We start from the raw sequence: 13,270 nt of genomic DNA, 5'->3' as shown, positions 1-13,270 counted from the left end.
CTCCCTTCCTCCTTGGGCTGCCTCATGACCTTCTGATCCTTAGCAGTGCCAAGCTCTTTCCACCACAGGGCCTTTGCACTGGCCCTTTCCTCTACAGAAACCCTCTTCCTCCAGCTCTCCAGCTGATGGCTTCTCATCATTCGAGTCTGAGTACAAATCTCACCTCCTGGGACCCTTCCTGGCCATCCTAACTAGTCCCCTGCCCCAGCTACAAAATGTTAGCCCATTTCTTGTCTTTTTAGCACATGCAATGATCTGAAGTTACCTGTTCTCCCATATACTGGCTTATCTCCTAACTAACATGTCAGCCCACCGAGCATACAACCCTATCTATCAGAATCACTGCTGGATGCCTGGTGTCCAGGCAGGGCAGGTATACAGTAGGTGCTCAGCAAATATCTGAGAAGGAGCAAATGGCCCTGAGCCTTTTCCTGTCCCAGACTGCTCCCTCTGTCTCACCAAACTCCCCTCTTTTGCAGTTCTCAAGATGTGGTCTGTAGGTCCCCAGTCTCACAGTAAACACGTTATTTATAATAAATGCGTTTGCCTTTTTCACTGTGTGGACATTTGCAAAGGCGGTGGTGGCCACCATTGATTGGGGCCTTAGCACACACCACCACGCACCTAGCTTTGCTCAAAGATGTCCTTCACGAAGCAGGAAAATGCATTAATCTTAGTAAATTGCAACACTTTTTAATGTTCTGTTTGACAAAATGGGAAGTGTGCCTAAATCACACTGAAGAGTGTGATGGTTGTTTCCAAGAAAAGCACCCTGGAATTTTAGAGTCGCAAGCTGACTTGAGTACGTGGCAGACATTTTCTCAAAAATGAGCAAAGTTAGCCTGACACTTTGAGAAGAAAAACCGACTATCTCTTGCCAGTGATAAACTTCAGGCTTTCATGTGAAATTTAGGATTTGGGAAAACTTGTAGCTTGTGAGTGTGAGCTTGACCACTTCCCATCACTTAAAGACATCTCTGATCAGGCCATGGTGATTTGAAGACATGTCATTTCTAAAAAAACATATTTTATGATGAAATGTGTCCATTTTTAGAAGATTTGCATAATTCAGTGGACCTATATTTTCCAAACGGCCAATGCATGATGTCACAAAAGTATACACGCATAAAACCTCCATTTAAATAAGTGCAAGTTGGACAGATAAATTTTAATGTCACAAGGTAGGAAAATTTATTGATAGGATTTCAGAGTCTACATTTGCAACTACTCTTTTAAGAAAGTACTGTTTCTTGGGACGCCTGGATGGCTCAATCAGTAGAGCATGTGACTCTTAATCTCGGGGTTGTGAGTTCGAGCCCATGTTGGGTGCAGAGATTACTTAAATAAATTAATGAATTTTTAAAAAAAGAAATTATCTTTTCTTGACTTTGATATAATATCGGAGAAGAACATTCACAATTATTGGAAAAAGTTATTTATATGCTCCTTCCTTCTCCAACTACAAATCTCTGTGAGGCGGGATTTTCTTCCTATTCTTCAACCAAAAGAACGTATCACAACAGGTTGAATGAGGAAACAGATGTGAGAATCTAAATGGCTTTATTACAAAGTCAGGCATTTAAAGATTTACAAAAATATAAACAGCACTATTATTCTCACTAGCTTTTAAAAACGTATAATGGCTTTATTGTGACTTTTAAATGAATGAATAAAAATATCTTTAATTTTGTCAGCTTCTAATCGGTAAGTATTGATAGAACCAACAGAAACAAAGTGTCCTAAGGATTCACAATCATTTTTAAGAGTGCAAATAAGTCTTGAGGCCAAAAGTTTTGGGAAGTGTTGGTCCAACTTACACTGGTGTCTCCAGCAGGTGGGCTGGGTGGGGCGATGGGGCATTAATTTGGGGTGTCAGCCCTGTGGCTGACCAGCTGGTGATTTAGCCTCTCTGAGCCTCAGTTGCCTTACCAGTAAAATGGAGCTAGAAATAACACTTCTGTGATTACCTTACATGCTCGAGAAAGTACGAACATAAACAAAATCCTGGCTAATCACCCAAGTTATTTCCCATAATCTACATTTAAAACCCTTTGAAACTAATGCGAGAGGAAGCCAAGTGTATGAAGTGGTGTGAGTTCCCAAACTTCGTCTATACACCATGATTTTTCTTTGTGAATCTTGCTATAAAATCTAGTATGACTGGCATCCTCTCTGCTGTATTCGTGATTTAGGACTGATCAAGGAAGTGCTGTCACTGGATGAGAAGATTCATGACCTGGCCCTGGAGCTCTACACGCAGAGGTCACTCCTGGTCATGGGACGGGGCTATAACTACGCCACGTGCCTGGAAGGAGCCCTGGTGAGCCTCCTCTGCCCAACCCCCCCCCCCAACCAGCCCCTGCATGAGGGCTCTCTGCAGTTTCCCTGTTAGCCCTCAAACTTCCAAGGGGAGCTGGAAATCCTGACGGAATGAGCTTCCAAGACCAGCCTGCCTTTTTAAAATTGGTAACTGTCTATGTTGTGGCACTAAAGATCCAAACCCTAGTACGAGAGCTGCTGGAGCGTGGGCAGGTGCCAGGATCACAGGGATACCAAGAGGGTGGGGTAGTGCTGTCCAGGGGCTGAGTCTAGTGCTAGCCTGTAACCCTCTCTATGCTTGCTGCTTATGGATGAGAATGCCCAACCAAAGCAAACGGGAGACCGTGTCACAGGTGAGGCCGCACTAAGGACTCAAGCAAGGGCATCATCCCTGGCCCAGCTTGGCTCCCCTCCTCTTCCTCAGGAGCAAGTCCTTGCTCCTTCCCTGTCACCTCTATTTGAGAGAAACACTCAGAGGGTTTTACAAGTGGTGGGGGTGAGTGGGGGGTGGTTTCCACAAGCCAGAGATGCCTGACCGGCAGTGAGCTCCAAATTCCACAGGCTTCCTCTGCAGGCTCCGACCCCTGCCAAAAGAAGTGAAGGGCTGGGCACGCTGCTTGTGGGGGGGGGGGGCACCATAGGAGCAAGGCCTGGGGGGAGTCCACTTGCAGCTCCCCCATGCCTCTGCTGCCTGGTGCTGGGGAGGTGGGGCTCAGCTGCAGTGTGCTGGTGAAAGATGCATATTCAGCTGCGTCTCCAAGTCAGTCTTTGGGGGAAGAAAGAAGCTTTTACACCGGCTGCTAGGGCACATCAATGGCCCCTCTGTGGTCTCCTAGGGGCCTGCACTCCAGCTGTCTGCGGCATCCCGACATCCCGGGTGGAGCCATGCTCCTGCCAGTTTCCCCCCCACCAAAATAAATAGTTCTAGGGGAGTTGAGAAATGTTTCATTTGACACTCACCAGTTCAGTGACGTAGGTTTAATGATAACCTAATAGAAATGGATCTCCCTAAACACAGGGAAGAATTCCAATAACAGCCCAGTGTGTGTGATTTTTGCCTCCTAAGTAAGTTGAAGGAACCCTTTGGAAGTTATTAATGGTCTAGAATTGGGGGCACCGACCAATCAGATCATTGAAGGAAGGTGTATCTAGACAGAATGTAATGCCATCATTACAAACTGTAACCGTGGGAAGGCCATGGGGCCCGGACAGAGGGTGGAAAGGGCAAGCCAGATCAGCGTTGACTTGTCCATCCAAGGGGGGCGGCTGTGCTGGGGGCTGGTCTGGGGACGCAGGCTGCGTGCTGGGCTCTGCGCATGCTCTGGACACCAGCCTGCCCTGGCCCTGGCCTTGAGAGCTGCCCTCAGTGCTGTTGACCACTTCACTCATTCGTTCATCTGCCCTGCAGCCCTCAGCTCCCTGCCTTCTGGATTCATCCCTCCCCCAGCTCCCCTCCCTCCTCTCTGGCTGATCTGCTCCCGTCTGCCCGGTGTCACACGGACCCCACCTTGTGTTTCCCCAGAAAATTAAAGAGATAACCTACATGCATTCGGAAGGCATCCTGGCTGGGGAGCTGAAGCACGGACCCTTGGCGCTGATTGACAAGCAGATGCCCGTCATCATGGTCATCATGAAGGACCCTTGCTTTGCCAAATGCCAGAACGCCCTGCAGCAGGTCACAGCCCGCCAGGTGAGGGCTGTCAGCTACGCTGGGGCCCCCTGTCTCCTGTTCTCTCCCATGCACTGGTTATGAGCGGTCCCGACACTGAGCAGGCTTGGCCACACACTCTCTCCCAGAGCCCCTCATGAGTGGCACACACATTCATAAACGACTGGCCAGCCTGTGGCCATGGGCACCACGGCTCCTCAGTGAGACCTTGTGACCCAGATTGGCCTTAGCTGTCCCGGATTCCCAGCGTGGAGCCGCCCGGAGGTGGGAGCACAGATCCATCCTGGGAGGGCTCATGAAGTTACAGGGACGTGAGATCCAACAATGCCCTTCAGCCAGCTGCTGGTTTTATATAACAGAAGTTAGAAAACACAAATCGCTTTACTTCCTTGCTTAAAGCCTTCCGGCGGCTTCCCATAAAACTAGAGTGACCACAGGCCTGCATTATCTGGCCCCTTCCTTCTGTTTCCCACTCAGGCCAAGCTGATTTCTGTCTCTATGCCTTGGTGCTGGCTGTTCCTCACCAGTGGCTTCCAATCATAGTACCGTGTTTTGTGGACTCTGCGGCATTTATCTGGAATTCATCATCAGTTATTGGTTGGCTTGCTTCTGTTTTTGTTTTCTACCCCTCAGTTGCGAGTCCCCTGAGAGTGAAGAGTAGGTGTGCCCTGCCCTTGGCAAGGCACACTGAAGCCACTCAACAGATGGGTGCTAGAAATGAATGCCACAGGCTGGCGATCACCTTACTAGGGAAGGGAGAGAAACTCACTCAACAGCATCCAACACTTTGTCCTTCGCACCAGCCACACACATCACCTCCCCCATACTTGCAGCAGAAGCAAGAGACCACTGTGATCATGGCAATGAGGTTGATCTCAGAAACTCTGCTGTAGGTGAGGGGTTGTTCTTTCAGAGACAGTCTGCATGTCGTGATCCTATTTCTCTGCTTTAGGGTCGCCCGATTATACTGTGCTGCAGGGACGACACTGAGAGTTCCAAGTTCGCGTATAAGACGATCGAGCTGCCCCACACAGTGGACTGCCTCCAGGGCATCCTGAGTGTGATCCCGCTGCAGCTCCTGTCCTTTCATCTGGCTGTTCTCCGAGGATATGATGTACGTCTGAAACCGCGCCGAACCCCCCAAAGGGGGAAAACATAACCCCAGAGTTTGATTTTGTTCTGGAGTGCTTATTGGGTGTAAATATTCATAGGAGACATTTTTTTCATTTAAAACAACTCTCTTTTTAAGGTAACTTACATCCCTTGAAAACAAGTCGCGAGATTATGACGACCATATTAGACTATAAACTCATCACCCAAAGGGGCAAATTTAATAATTCATTCCAGTCTTTTCCTTGTGTGTGTGAATTTTTGAACATTTTTTGAGATTATATCGAGGATGACATTTTACATCTTCCCTTTAAATATATTTACAAGCATTTTCTTACATCTTGAACTTATTGTAAGCAACATTTACAGTATTCCAAATATAATAACTTACACAAGCAACATGTACAATATTCTCACAGTCTTGTAGCATGGATTGTAACAATGACTTAGCCAGTCTTCTGTTATTTCAACTGTTGCTAATTTGGGAGGAAATGGCTGCATAAATCAGAACTGCAGTGAACATCTCTGCACATGTGTCTTCCTCCCACATTTAAAACTTGTCCTCAGTCTAGCAAATGATTCAACATTTTGAGACTCCCAACATATATTGTCAATTTATGTTCCAGAAAAGAACCAATTTACTACCCCACTGGCAAAAGTGTATGAGAGCATACAACTCACTGTGTAAAGAAAAAGAAGTTTTATTACAATTTAATTTCGAGAAGCTTTTAAAGATACATAACCATACAAAAAAAAAAAAAAAAACCCACAATGTAACAAATACCTAACGGTGCACATATCCAGAACTGCCATTGGCTAACATTTTGTCATATTTGTTTCTTTAAAAAAAAAAAAAACATTATTGTAAGCAAAAGAAGACATTGTAGATAAAATTGAAGCCTGCTCTATTGACCATCCCCACTCTGGACTAACAAGTCTCGTAGATTGAGTGTATATCCTTCCAAGAAAAGTGAATATTTAACAGGACACACTGAGTTCATTGGTTTTAATAGCATGGATCAGATCCTTTCAATAGTTTTAACGCAGCATGACACGAATCAGGTGCACACTAAGTGTTTATTGAATGAAATAAACATGATATAGTTGAGTGACGTTTCTGGAATAAGGAACCACTTCCAAGATGCTGGTATCCAGGAACTAGCTCATGGTTCAAGGTGACCAGAACACCCATCTCCTTTTCTTCAAGTACTCTGATAATAGGCTTTATGCCATGGCACATTGCTGAGCTCTAGGGGGTCCTGAGCGGCTACTTTCTCTCATTTTAGGTCGACTTCCCCAGAAATCTGGCCAAGTCTGTAACCGTGGAATAAAGAACAAGGAAGAGCCTGAGGAGGCCGTTGCCACCTGTCGTGTGTGCTTCGAGGCCCGTCCCAGGGACACCCAAGTGGGAAGAACAGTGGGCATTCTGTGTGTTCTGAGTAGATCCCAGTAGAGCTTGACAGCTGCCAGGTGCCTTGTACCCAAGTGCTTCGCTTACAGCAGATACTGTTTCTCTGTGTCCCGAAGTTGCCAGAGGAGAAAGGAATCATTGTTTACACATGGGGATCAGAGCGGACTTCTCCACTACTGTGCAATAGAGACACAGCTCTCTTCAGAGGAACTGTGAACCTTTTTTTAACCAACACTAGTTAGTTTTAAAAGACAAAATATTTATAATGATGATTGTATAGCTTTTAAGTTATTTTTCTAGTATGTGGCTTTCTAGAGCCAAGGTAACTCCCAGACCATGTATCCCCCAGCCTCCTGGCGGGGGGGGCATTCATCTCAGATTTGAGCACAAGGCATTGCCCCTCTGGACTCCTTTCTCCTTTCCTGTCCTCTCTGGGCTGCCCCTGAATCCTGTCCCCTGACATCAGGGAAGCCCCCCCCCGCTCCCCACCTTCCGATGCCTCCTGTAAATCCCTTCAAAATCTCAATGTCCTTCAACAGTTTCTTCTATAAATCTCTCCGATTCTCCAACTTCGGTTAAATCTGATCATGGCTCTTTTTAAGCCCAGGCAGCATTTTGGTCCCTGCTCCTATCTATAGTAGAACAGCTTGAAATATCCCATGCAAGAGAGTAGTTTCAAGTGGGCCACCTTGCCCTCTATTTAAAAGCGTGCACAATCAAAATACTATGCAATTTTAAGACAATAAAGACAGTACGATTCTTTTCTGGCTTGTGTGTTTAGATTTCTGGTAATCTTATTCTTTTTTGTGTACTTGGATTTTGAGGGCTCCTCAAAACAGGAAATCAGCAGGGTCTGGTGGCAGTGAGCCCTGTTTCTTGATAGCCAATGGCACTGTGCCCACACCTGTGACCTGCATACTTCTAGTGTGAAAATGAGGAGTATTTATTTTACAGGAGGGAACAAACTGTAGGATATTTGGAACTCTTGGTTGAGTCCACTGAACAGCTGTTGGAGGGGGTTGAACCACGTGATGCTGTTTAAGACGGTTGCCCAGAACCCGAAGGCAACATGAAGGGGTGAAACTCTCAAATCCATACCTTTTTTTTTAAAGATTTTATTTATTTATTTGAGAGCGAGAGAGAGAGAGAGTGAGCTAGCGAGAGAGAGAGGATGAGCAGGGGAGAGAGGGAGAAGCAGGCTCCCCGCTGAGCAGGGAGCCCGACGTGGGACTCAATCCCAGGACTCTGGGATCATGACCTGAGCCGAAGGCAGACGCTTCACCTACTGAGCCACCCAGGCGCCCCTCAAATCCATACTTTTTAATTTCCATGAATCCATCATAGTCACCAATTTTATTAATACAGTCAGGCAGGAAGATAAGAAGCCAGGGCCAGGGTTCTGAAGGCTTGTGGGGTCGGAATTCAGGCTCCCAAAGAAAGTGGCTATCCCAGATGGCTTGAATAGTGTCTTCGGTGTGTGTGTGAGTGACTCTAGTTTACCATCAGACCTTTGTTCAGGATTACGTGTGGGCTACTCAGTAACTTTTCCATCCTTTCCTATGCCCTCCCCTGTGTCACAGGGCTTGGCAACCTGGGAATTACATTTCCAAGTTAAAATTCCACCAGTGAGATGCTTCACGGAAGATCTGGGAGGCGGTTTAGAAATCATATTATTTATGGAGAAATCATGTGACTTCTTTCTCCTCAGGCAGAAGCAGACAGAATTATGGCTTTGGCAGAGAGGAGGTCCTTCTATGGCCCTTAGCCCCAAAGCACATGCTACGGCAGTGCTCCCTAAAACTCACCCACCGCCCGGTGCTCCAGGCAATGGCAGCTACCAACAGAGGTTTCCTGTAGCTCCTCCGGAATCCCACTTGTGAAGGGCTGGCAGGAACCCAGGAGCCATGGGGGCATCCTCTGAGCCACGGCCCCCAGCCCTTCCCACAGATTCACCAGGGTGTGTAAGTCTTGCTGGCAACACCAGCAATCCTTTCTCTTTCTTTTTTTTTTAAGATTTTATTTATTTATTTGTCAGAGAGAGAGAGAGAGAGCCCAAGCAGGGGGAGAGGCAGGAAGAGGGAGAAGCAGGCTCCCCACTGAGCAAGGAGCCCCATGTGGGACTTGATCCCAGGACCCTGGGATCATGACCTGAGCCGAAGGCAGCCACTTAGCCGACTGAGCCACCCAGGCGCCCCTCCTTTCTGTCTTTTTAATCAGACTGTGATGGTCATTACAACTTCTGAGGTTAGGAGACTTTACAAACTAGCCAGAACCTTTTTATCTGGATGAGAACCAGAGAAATGCATTTCATCTCCCAAGTGAGTCTTGGGAAACACGGGGCTCTTTACACTTGGGCGCTTAGCAAGACTGAGGTGTGGAATGGCATATTATGCAGCCATCAAAAGGAATGAGATCTTGCCATTTGCAACGACGTGGATGGAACTGGAGGCTGTTACGCCGAGTGAAATAAGTCAATCAGAGAAAGACATGTATCATATGACCTCACTGATATGAGGAATTCTTAATCTCAGGAACAAACTGAGGGTTGCTGGAGTGGTCGGGGGTGGGAGGGATGGGGTGGCTGGGTGATGGACATTGGGGAAGATATGTGCTACGGTGAGCGCTGTGAATTGTGTAAGAGTGTTGAATCACAGATCTGTACTTCTGAAACAAATAACGCAACATATTTTAGGAAAAAAGGAAAAGAAGAAGATAGCAGGAGAGGAAGAATGAAGGGGAGTAAGTCAGAGGGGGAGACGAACCAGGAGAGATGATGGACTCTGAAAAACAAACTGAGGTTTCTGGAGGGGAGGAGGGTGGGGCGATGGGTTAGCCTGGTGATGGGTATTGAGGAGGGCACGTTCTGCATGGAGCACTGGGTGTTATGAACAAACAATGAATCATGGAACAGTACACCAAAACAAATTATGTAATATATGGTGATTAACATAACAATAAAAAATTAAAAAAAAAAAAAAGACTGAGGTGTGGAGCAGGCATCGGACATGTGGCAGAAGTACGGCCAGAGGGAAGAGGCTGCCTCCCGTTCTCAGGGAAATGCTGAGAACTTCTATGGGGGATATGCGTGCCCTCAGCAGAGCATCAGGGGAGAGACCCTCGGGGGCACATGGTCAAGACAAGCCAAGTCCTGATGAGAATCTGGGCCAAGCCGTCCTGGGTGTTCCGTCCTTGGTTTAAGAGGATGGCCCAATGGAAGTGGGGGGGGTCTTCGTGATGCCCGGCTGTCTCTGGAGTCACCCCACTGCAGGATGGCTCAGCTCCCTCCACATCTGCTGCAGAGCTGCCGTCCTGGGAGCGCTCCATCATCCTCCAAGGGAGTCCCTTGTCATCCTGTTTCCCCGCATCTCACATCTTCCTTCTGAGTTTCCTTTGTCATCTTGGTGGGGTACATCCTTCTTGAGTAAAGGAGGCTGGGAGATAAATTTCTGAGACCTTGAGAAATAAATGACTTTATGCCTCACACAGGACTGAGGGTTTAGCTATGTATAGAATTCTAGGTCACAAAACATGTTTTCTTCAGAACTGTAAAGGTAAATCTCCATGACCTTGTTCACGGTTTTGCAGTTGAGGGTTTCAAACTCACTCTGATGCAGGTGACCTTTGTATTTCCTTCTCCCCGCCCCCCCCCCCCCCGTGTTCTCAAATGCCCCAGCGAGCTGTCTTGGGTCTCTTCTCGTTTAGTGTTGATTTCAGGCTGGTACCTCCTGCCCCTCCATTCTGGGGAATCTTCTTGAATTACTTTTCTGTGGATTTCTTTCGTTTTGCTGGCCCCTCTTATTTCAGAGGTTGAAGCTTCTGGACAGGCTTCTCATTTCCTGTCTTTTTTTTATTGTGCATCTTATCTTTTTGCTCTACTAATGGGAGATTTGACTTACTCGCCCAATCTGTTTACTACTAAGAGTTTTCATTTCTGCCAATACGATTTAATTTCCAAGGGCCCTTTTTTTTTTTTTGCTCTGAATACATATATATTTATAATGCATATTTTAAAAAAAATTCACTGCAGCCCATACTTTATTCACATTTCCTTAGTTTTTACCTGATGTCCTTTTCCTGCTTTTTCCTGACATCACATTACGTTTTCTTAGGCTCCTCTTGGCTGTGACCTTTTCTCAGACTTCCTTTGTTTTGAATGATCTTGACATTTTTGAGGCCAACTGGTGGGTATTTTCTAGAATGTTCCCCAACTGGGTTTGTCTGATGCTTTTTGCATGGTTAGACTGGGGTTATGTGTTTTGGGAAGGAAGACCCCAGAAGTAAAGTGCCATTCTCATTACTCCATATGCAGAGGGGAACATGCTATCGACATGTCTTGTCATTGTTATGTTCGCTTGGTCACCTGTGTGCAGTCGTCTCACTTTTCTCCCTTTCCATACTGAACTCTTTGGAAGGAAGTCACTATGCCCACCCCCCACTGAATGAGTGGAGAATTATGCTTCGCCTTCCTGAGAGGGGATTGTCTATGTAAATTATTTGGAATTCGGTACCGGCTTGTCTTGCACCCCAAGATGCTCCAGGCTCCTCTTGTGTATCCCCTCCCCCGACCCTAGAATCAGCCACTGCTGATTGGGGACCCCTGTCTCCTTTGTTGGAGAATGGGCAGTAGAAAACAATTCCTGGGCTCTGGGTGTGCTTTTCCTGCTGGGGTGTTGCCGCTTCTAGGCCATCTCAGCTGAGAGAGCAAGGACATATAGGCGTGCTAAGTATCTTTCTAACGGCTTCAAGGATGCGAGACTTTTTCATTCTCTCTGAAGCTGGCAACATATTTTTCCTTTTAGAATTTCCTTTCTTTTTCACTATAGTTTCTGTTTCTTTCAAGATAGTTTTTTGGGTTGTCTTAGTTTTGTGGGGGTTGTTTTTGTTTTTGTTTTTGTTTTGTTTTTTTGCCACATGACCTTGGGCTGTCCGGTCAGATTCAAGGTGGGAGGAAAGTTCTGAGCACACAGTGAAGCCTGTTGATGCTGAGATTCTCTGCTGGGTAATCTGGGGGCGTCTGCGGTGGCAGGGTTGGGGAGCGCAGGGGTCAGAACTTTGCTTTAGGTTTTAGGGCTGGTTCAACTTCCAGAGAAGAGTTTTCTAGTCTCTTGCCTGACAGCAAGGGTCCAGTTGCTGGTGTTCTGGGGGATGCCTGGAAAAGGGGGGCTGAGGGCCACTGCATTCAGCATTCAGTTATACAGCACCAGTTATTCAGCATTCAGTTATACAGCATGCCCTCTTTCTTATGATCAGAGAATAAGCCCCCAGCCTTCTGCCTTTCTCAACTGTTTCTGCCCTTTCTGCTGCCATGTCTTCACATGAGTCTGACTGCCCACCCCAGAAGTGGGAAGCCCTGCCCAAGGAGCCCATCAGAGTCCTCCTCTGGGGATTTTCAAACTTGATATGGGACAGAGGGTCTGCCCCCCTTGGGCGGTGGAAGAGCAGAAGGTGACACAGGGAGAAGGAAGCTGACCCAGAGGAGAACGGGATGTGATGAAGAGTTTGCCCATAGCTTCCAAGGCTCTGGCCCAGTTCTCTAGGTTGTGGTCCCAGGGCCAGCTCCACCCATGCTCTCCCAGGGGTTACAATGCAGGAACCTCCCAACAGTTGTCCCCACTGGGTTAAGCGCAGTTTGGCCTTCTCTAACACACAATGGAAACAGTCTTGACTTGCATCCCCTGGTACACTGGGTCCTGGTCAGCATTGGGAAGGAGATGGGGAGGGAATGAGGGAGTGGGGAGAGAGCAGGCAAGGTGAGGAGGGAGCACAGGAAGCCAGCACAAGGACACTCATTGTCCCTGTGTGCACAGTCTATGCCCTGAACTTGGTACTGCTCTCCTGGAGTCCTCACGGCATCCCCATCAGGCAGGGGTCACCAACCATGCCCACTCCCCATGGAATTGAGGCTCTGGGAAGCAAACCTCTTGCCCAGAAGAGCACAACTCAGTGAAAAGCCCAAACGGAACCCAGTCAAGGCAAGTCAAGAGTGGACGATGAGATTGGAGCCATGGAAACCCCTCAGCACTGTGACCCCTGGACCAGCCTCCAGTGTCCCCTGGCAGTCCCAGGGCAAGGAGTGGAGCCTGAGCTCTTCTTCCTTCCCTCCGATGTGCTCTTCTCCCATGTGGGGCAGGGAAGTGGGCAATGTCTGCGAGGTGGGTGGTATCTGCCAGCTGTGCCATTGAGGAGCCAAGTCAAAGGCAGGGAAGCAAGGAGCAGTGAGGTCTCAGGAAGAAGAACAGCCAATGGCCTTCAGCTTAGAAGGTACACCGCTAGGGCTGCAGAGCTGAAGGGGACAGAGAAGGGGGAGGTGACAGACGGCAGGTGGGCAGCATGGATGCAGGTTCACTAAGGCCTTCCTCTCAGCAGGTGAGTGAGCAGGCCCAGGCCAGAAGTCCCCTCTCCAAAAGTCAAGCCAGGAACCATGGCATCCTCCCTGACTCCTCCTCCTCCTTCACCCCCAACCCCACCTCTAAGACTGACTACTCTACCTCTTAAACGGACTTTTCTTTACATCAAGTTTTTTAGAATACTTTACATACATTAAAAGTCACCCTTTTTTAGGTGCCCAGTTCTGAAATTGGATAAACATATTGTGATATGACCACCATCATAATTAAAATATAGAGTATACCCATCATCCCCCAAAATTCCCTCATGGCTGCTGGTCATCATTCCCACCCACCCCACACCCCCACCTTGACTTTGGCAACCATGGACCCAATTTTGCTTTTTCCGGAAAGTTCTAGAATCATAGAGGATGT

General features: G+C 47.6%; 1 protein-coding gene across 2 annotated transcripts in view; it reads left to right on the top strand.

The window, feature by feature from the left end:
- Nucleotides 1-7,276, top strand: part of GFPT2 (glutamine-fructose-6-phosphate transaminase 2) — a 41,707-nt gene extending 34,431 nt beyond the window's left edge. For both annotated transcript variants that reach the window (XM_027605000.2, XM_027605001.2), the window contains 4 exons: nucleotides 2,193-2,320; nucleotides 3,842-4,009; nucleotides 4,941-5,102; nucleotides 6,385-7,276. In XM_027605000.2, the coding sequence (XP_027460801.1) occupies nucleotides 2,193-2,320; nucleotides 3,842-4,009; nucleotides 4,941-5,102; nucleotides 6,385-6,429 (503 nt within the window). In that variant the 3' untranslated portion in view covers nucleotides 6,430-7,276. The remainder of the gene's footprint in view (nucleotides 1-2,192; nucleotides 2,321-3,841; nucleotides 4,010-4,940; nucleotides 5,103-6,384) is intronic.
- The last annotated feature ends 5,994 nt before the right edge of the window (nucleotides 7,277-13,270 follow it).

This window comes from Zalophus californianus, chromosome 5, assembly GCF_009762305.2.
Source record: "Zalophus californianus isolate mZalCal1 chromosome 5, mZalCal1.pri.v2, whole genome shotgun sequence".
Taxonomy (NCBI): domain Eukaryota; kingdom Metazoa; phylum Chordata; class Mammalia; order Carnivora; family Otariidae; genus Zalophus; species Zalophus californianus.
This window is presented reverse-complemented; position numbering and strand designations above follow the sequence as displayed.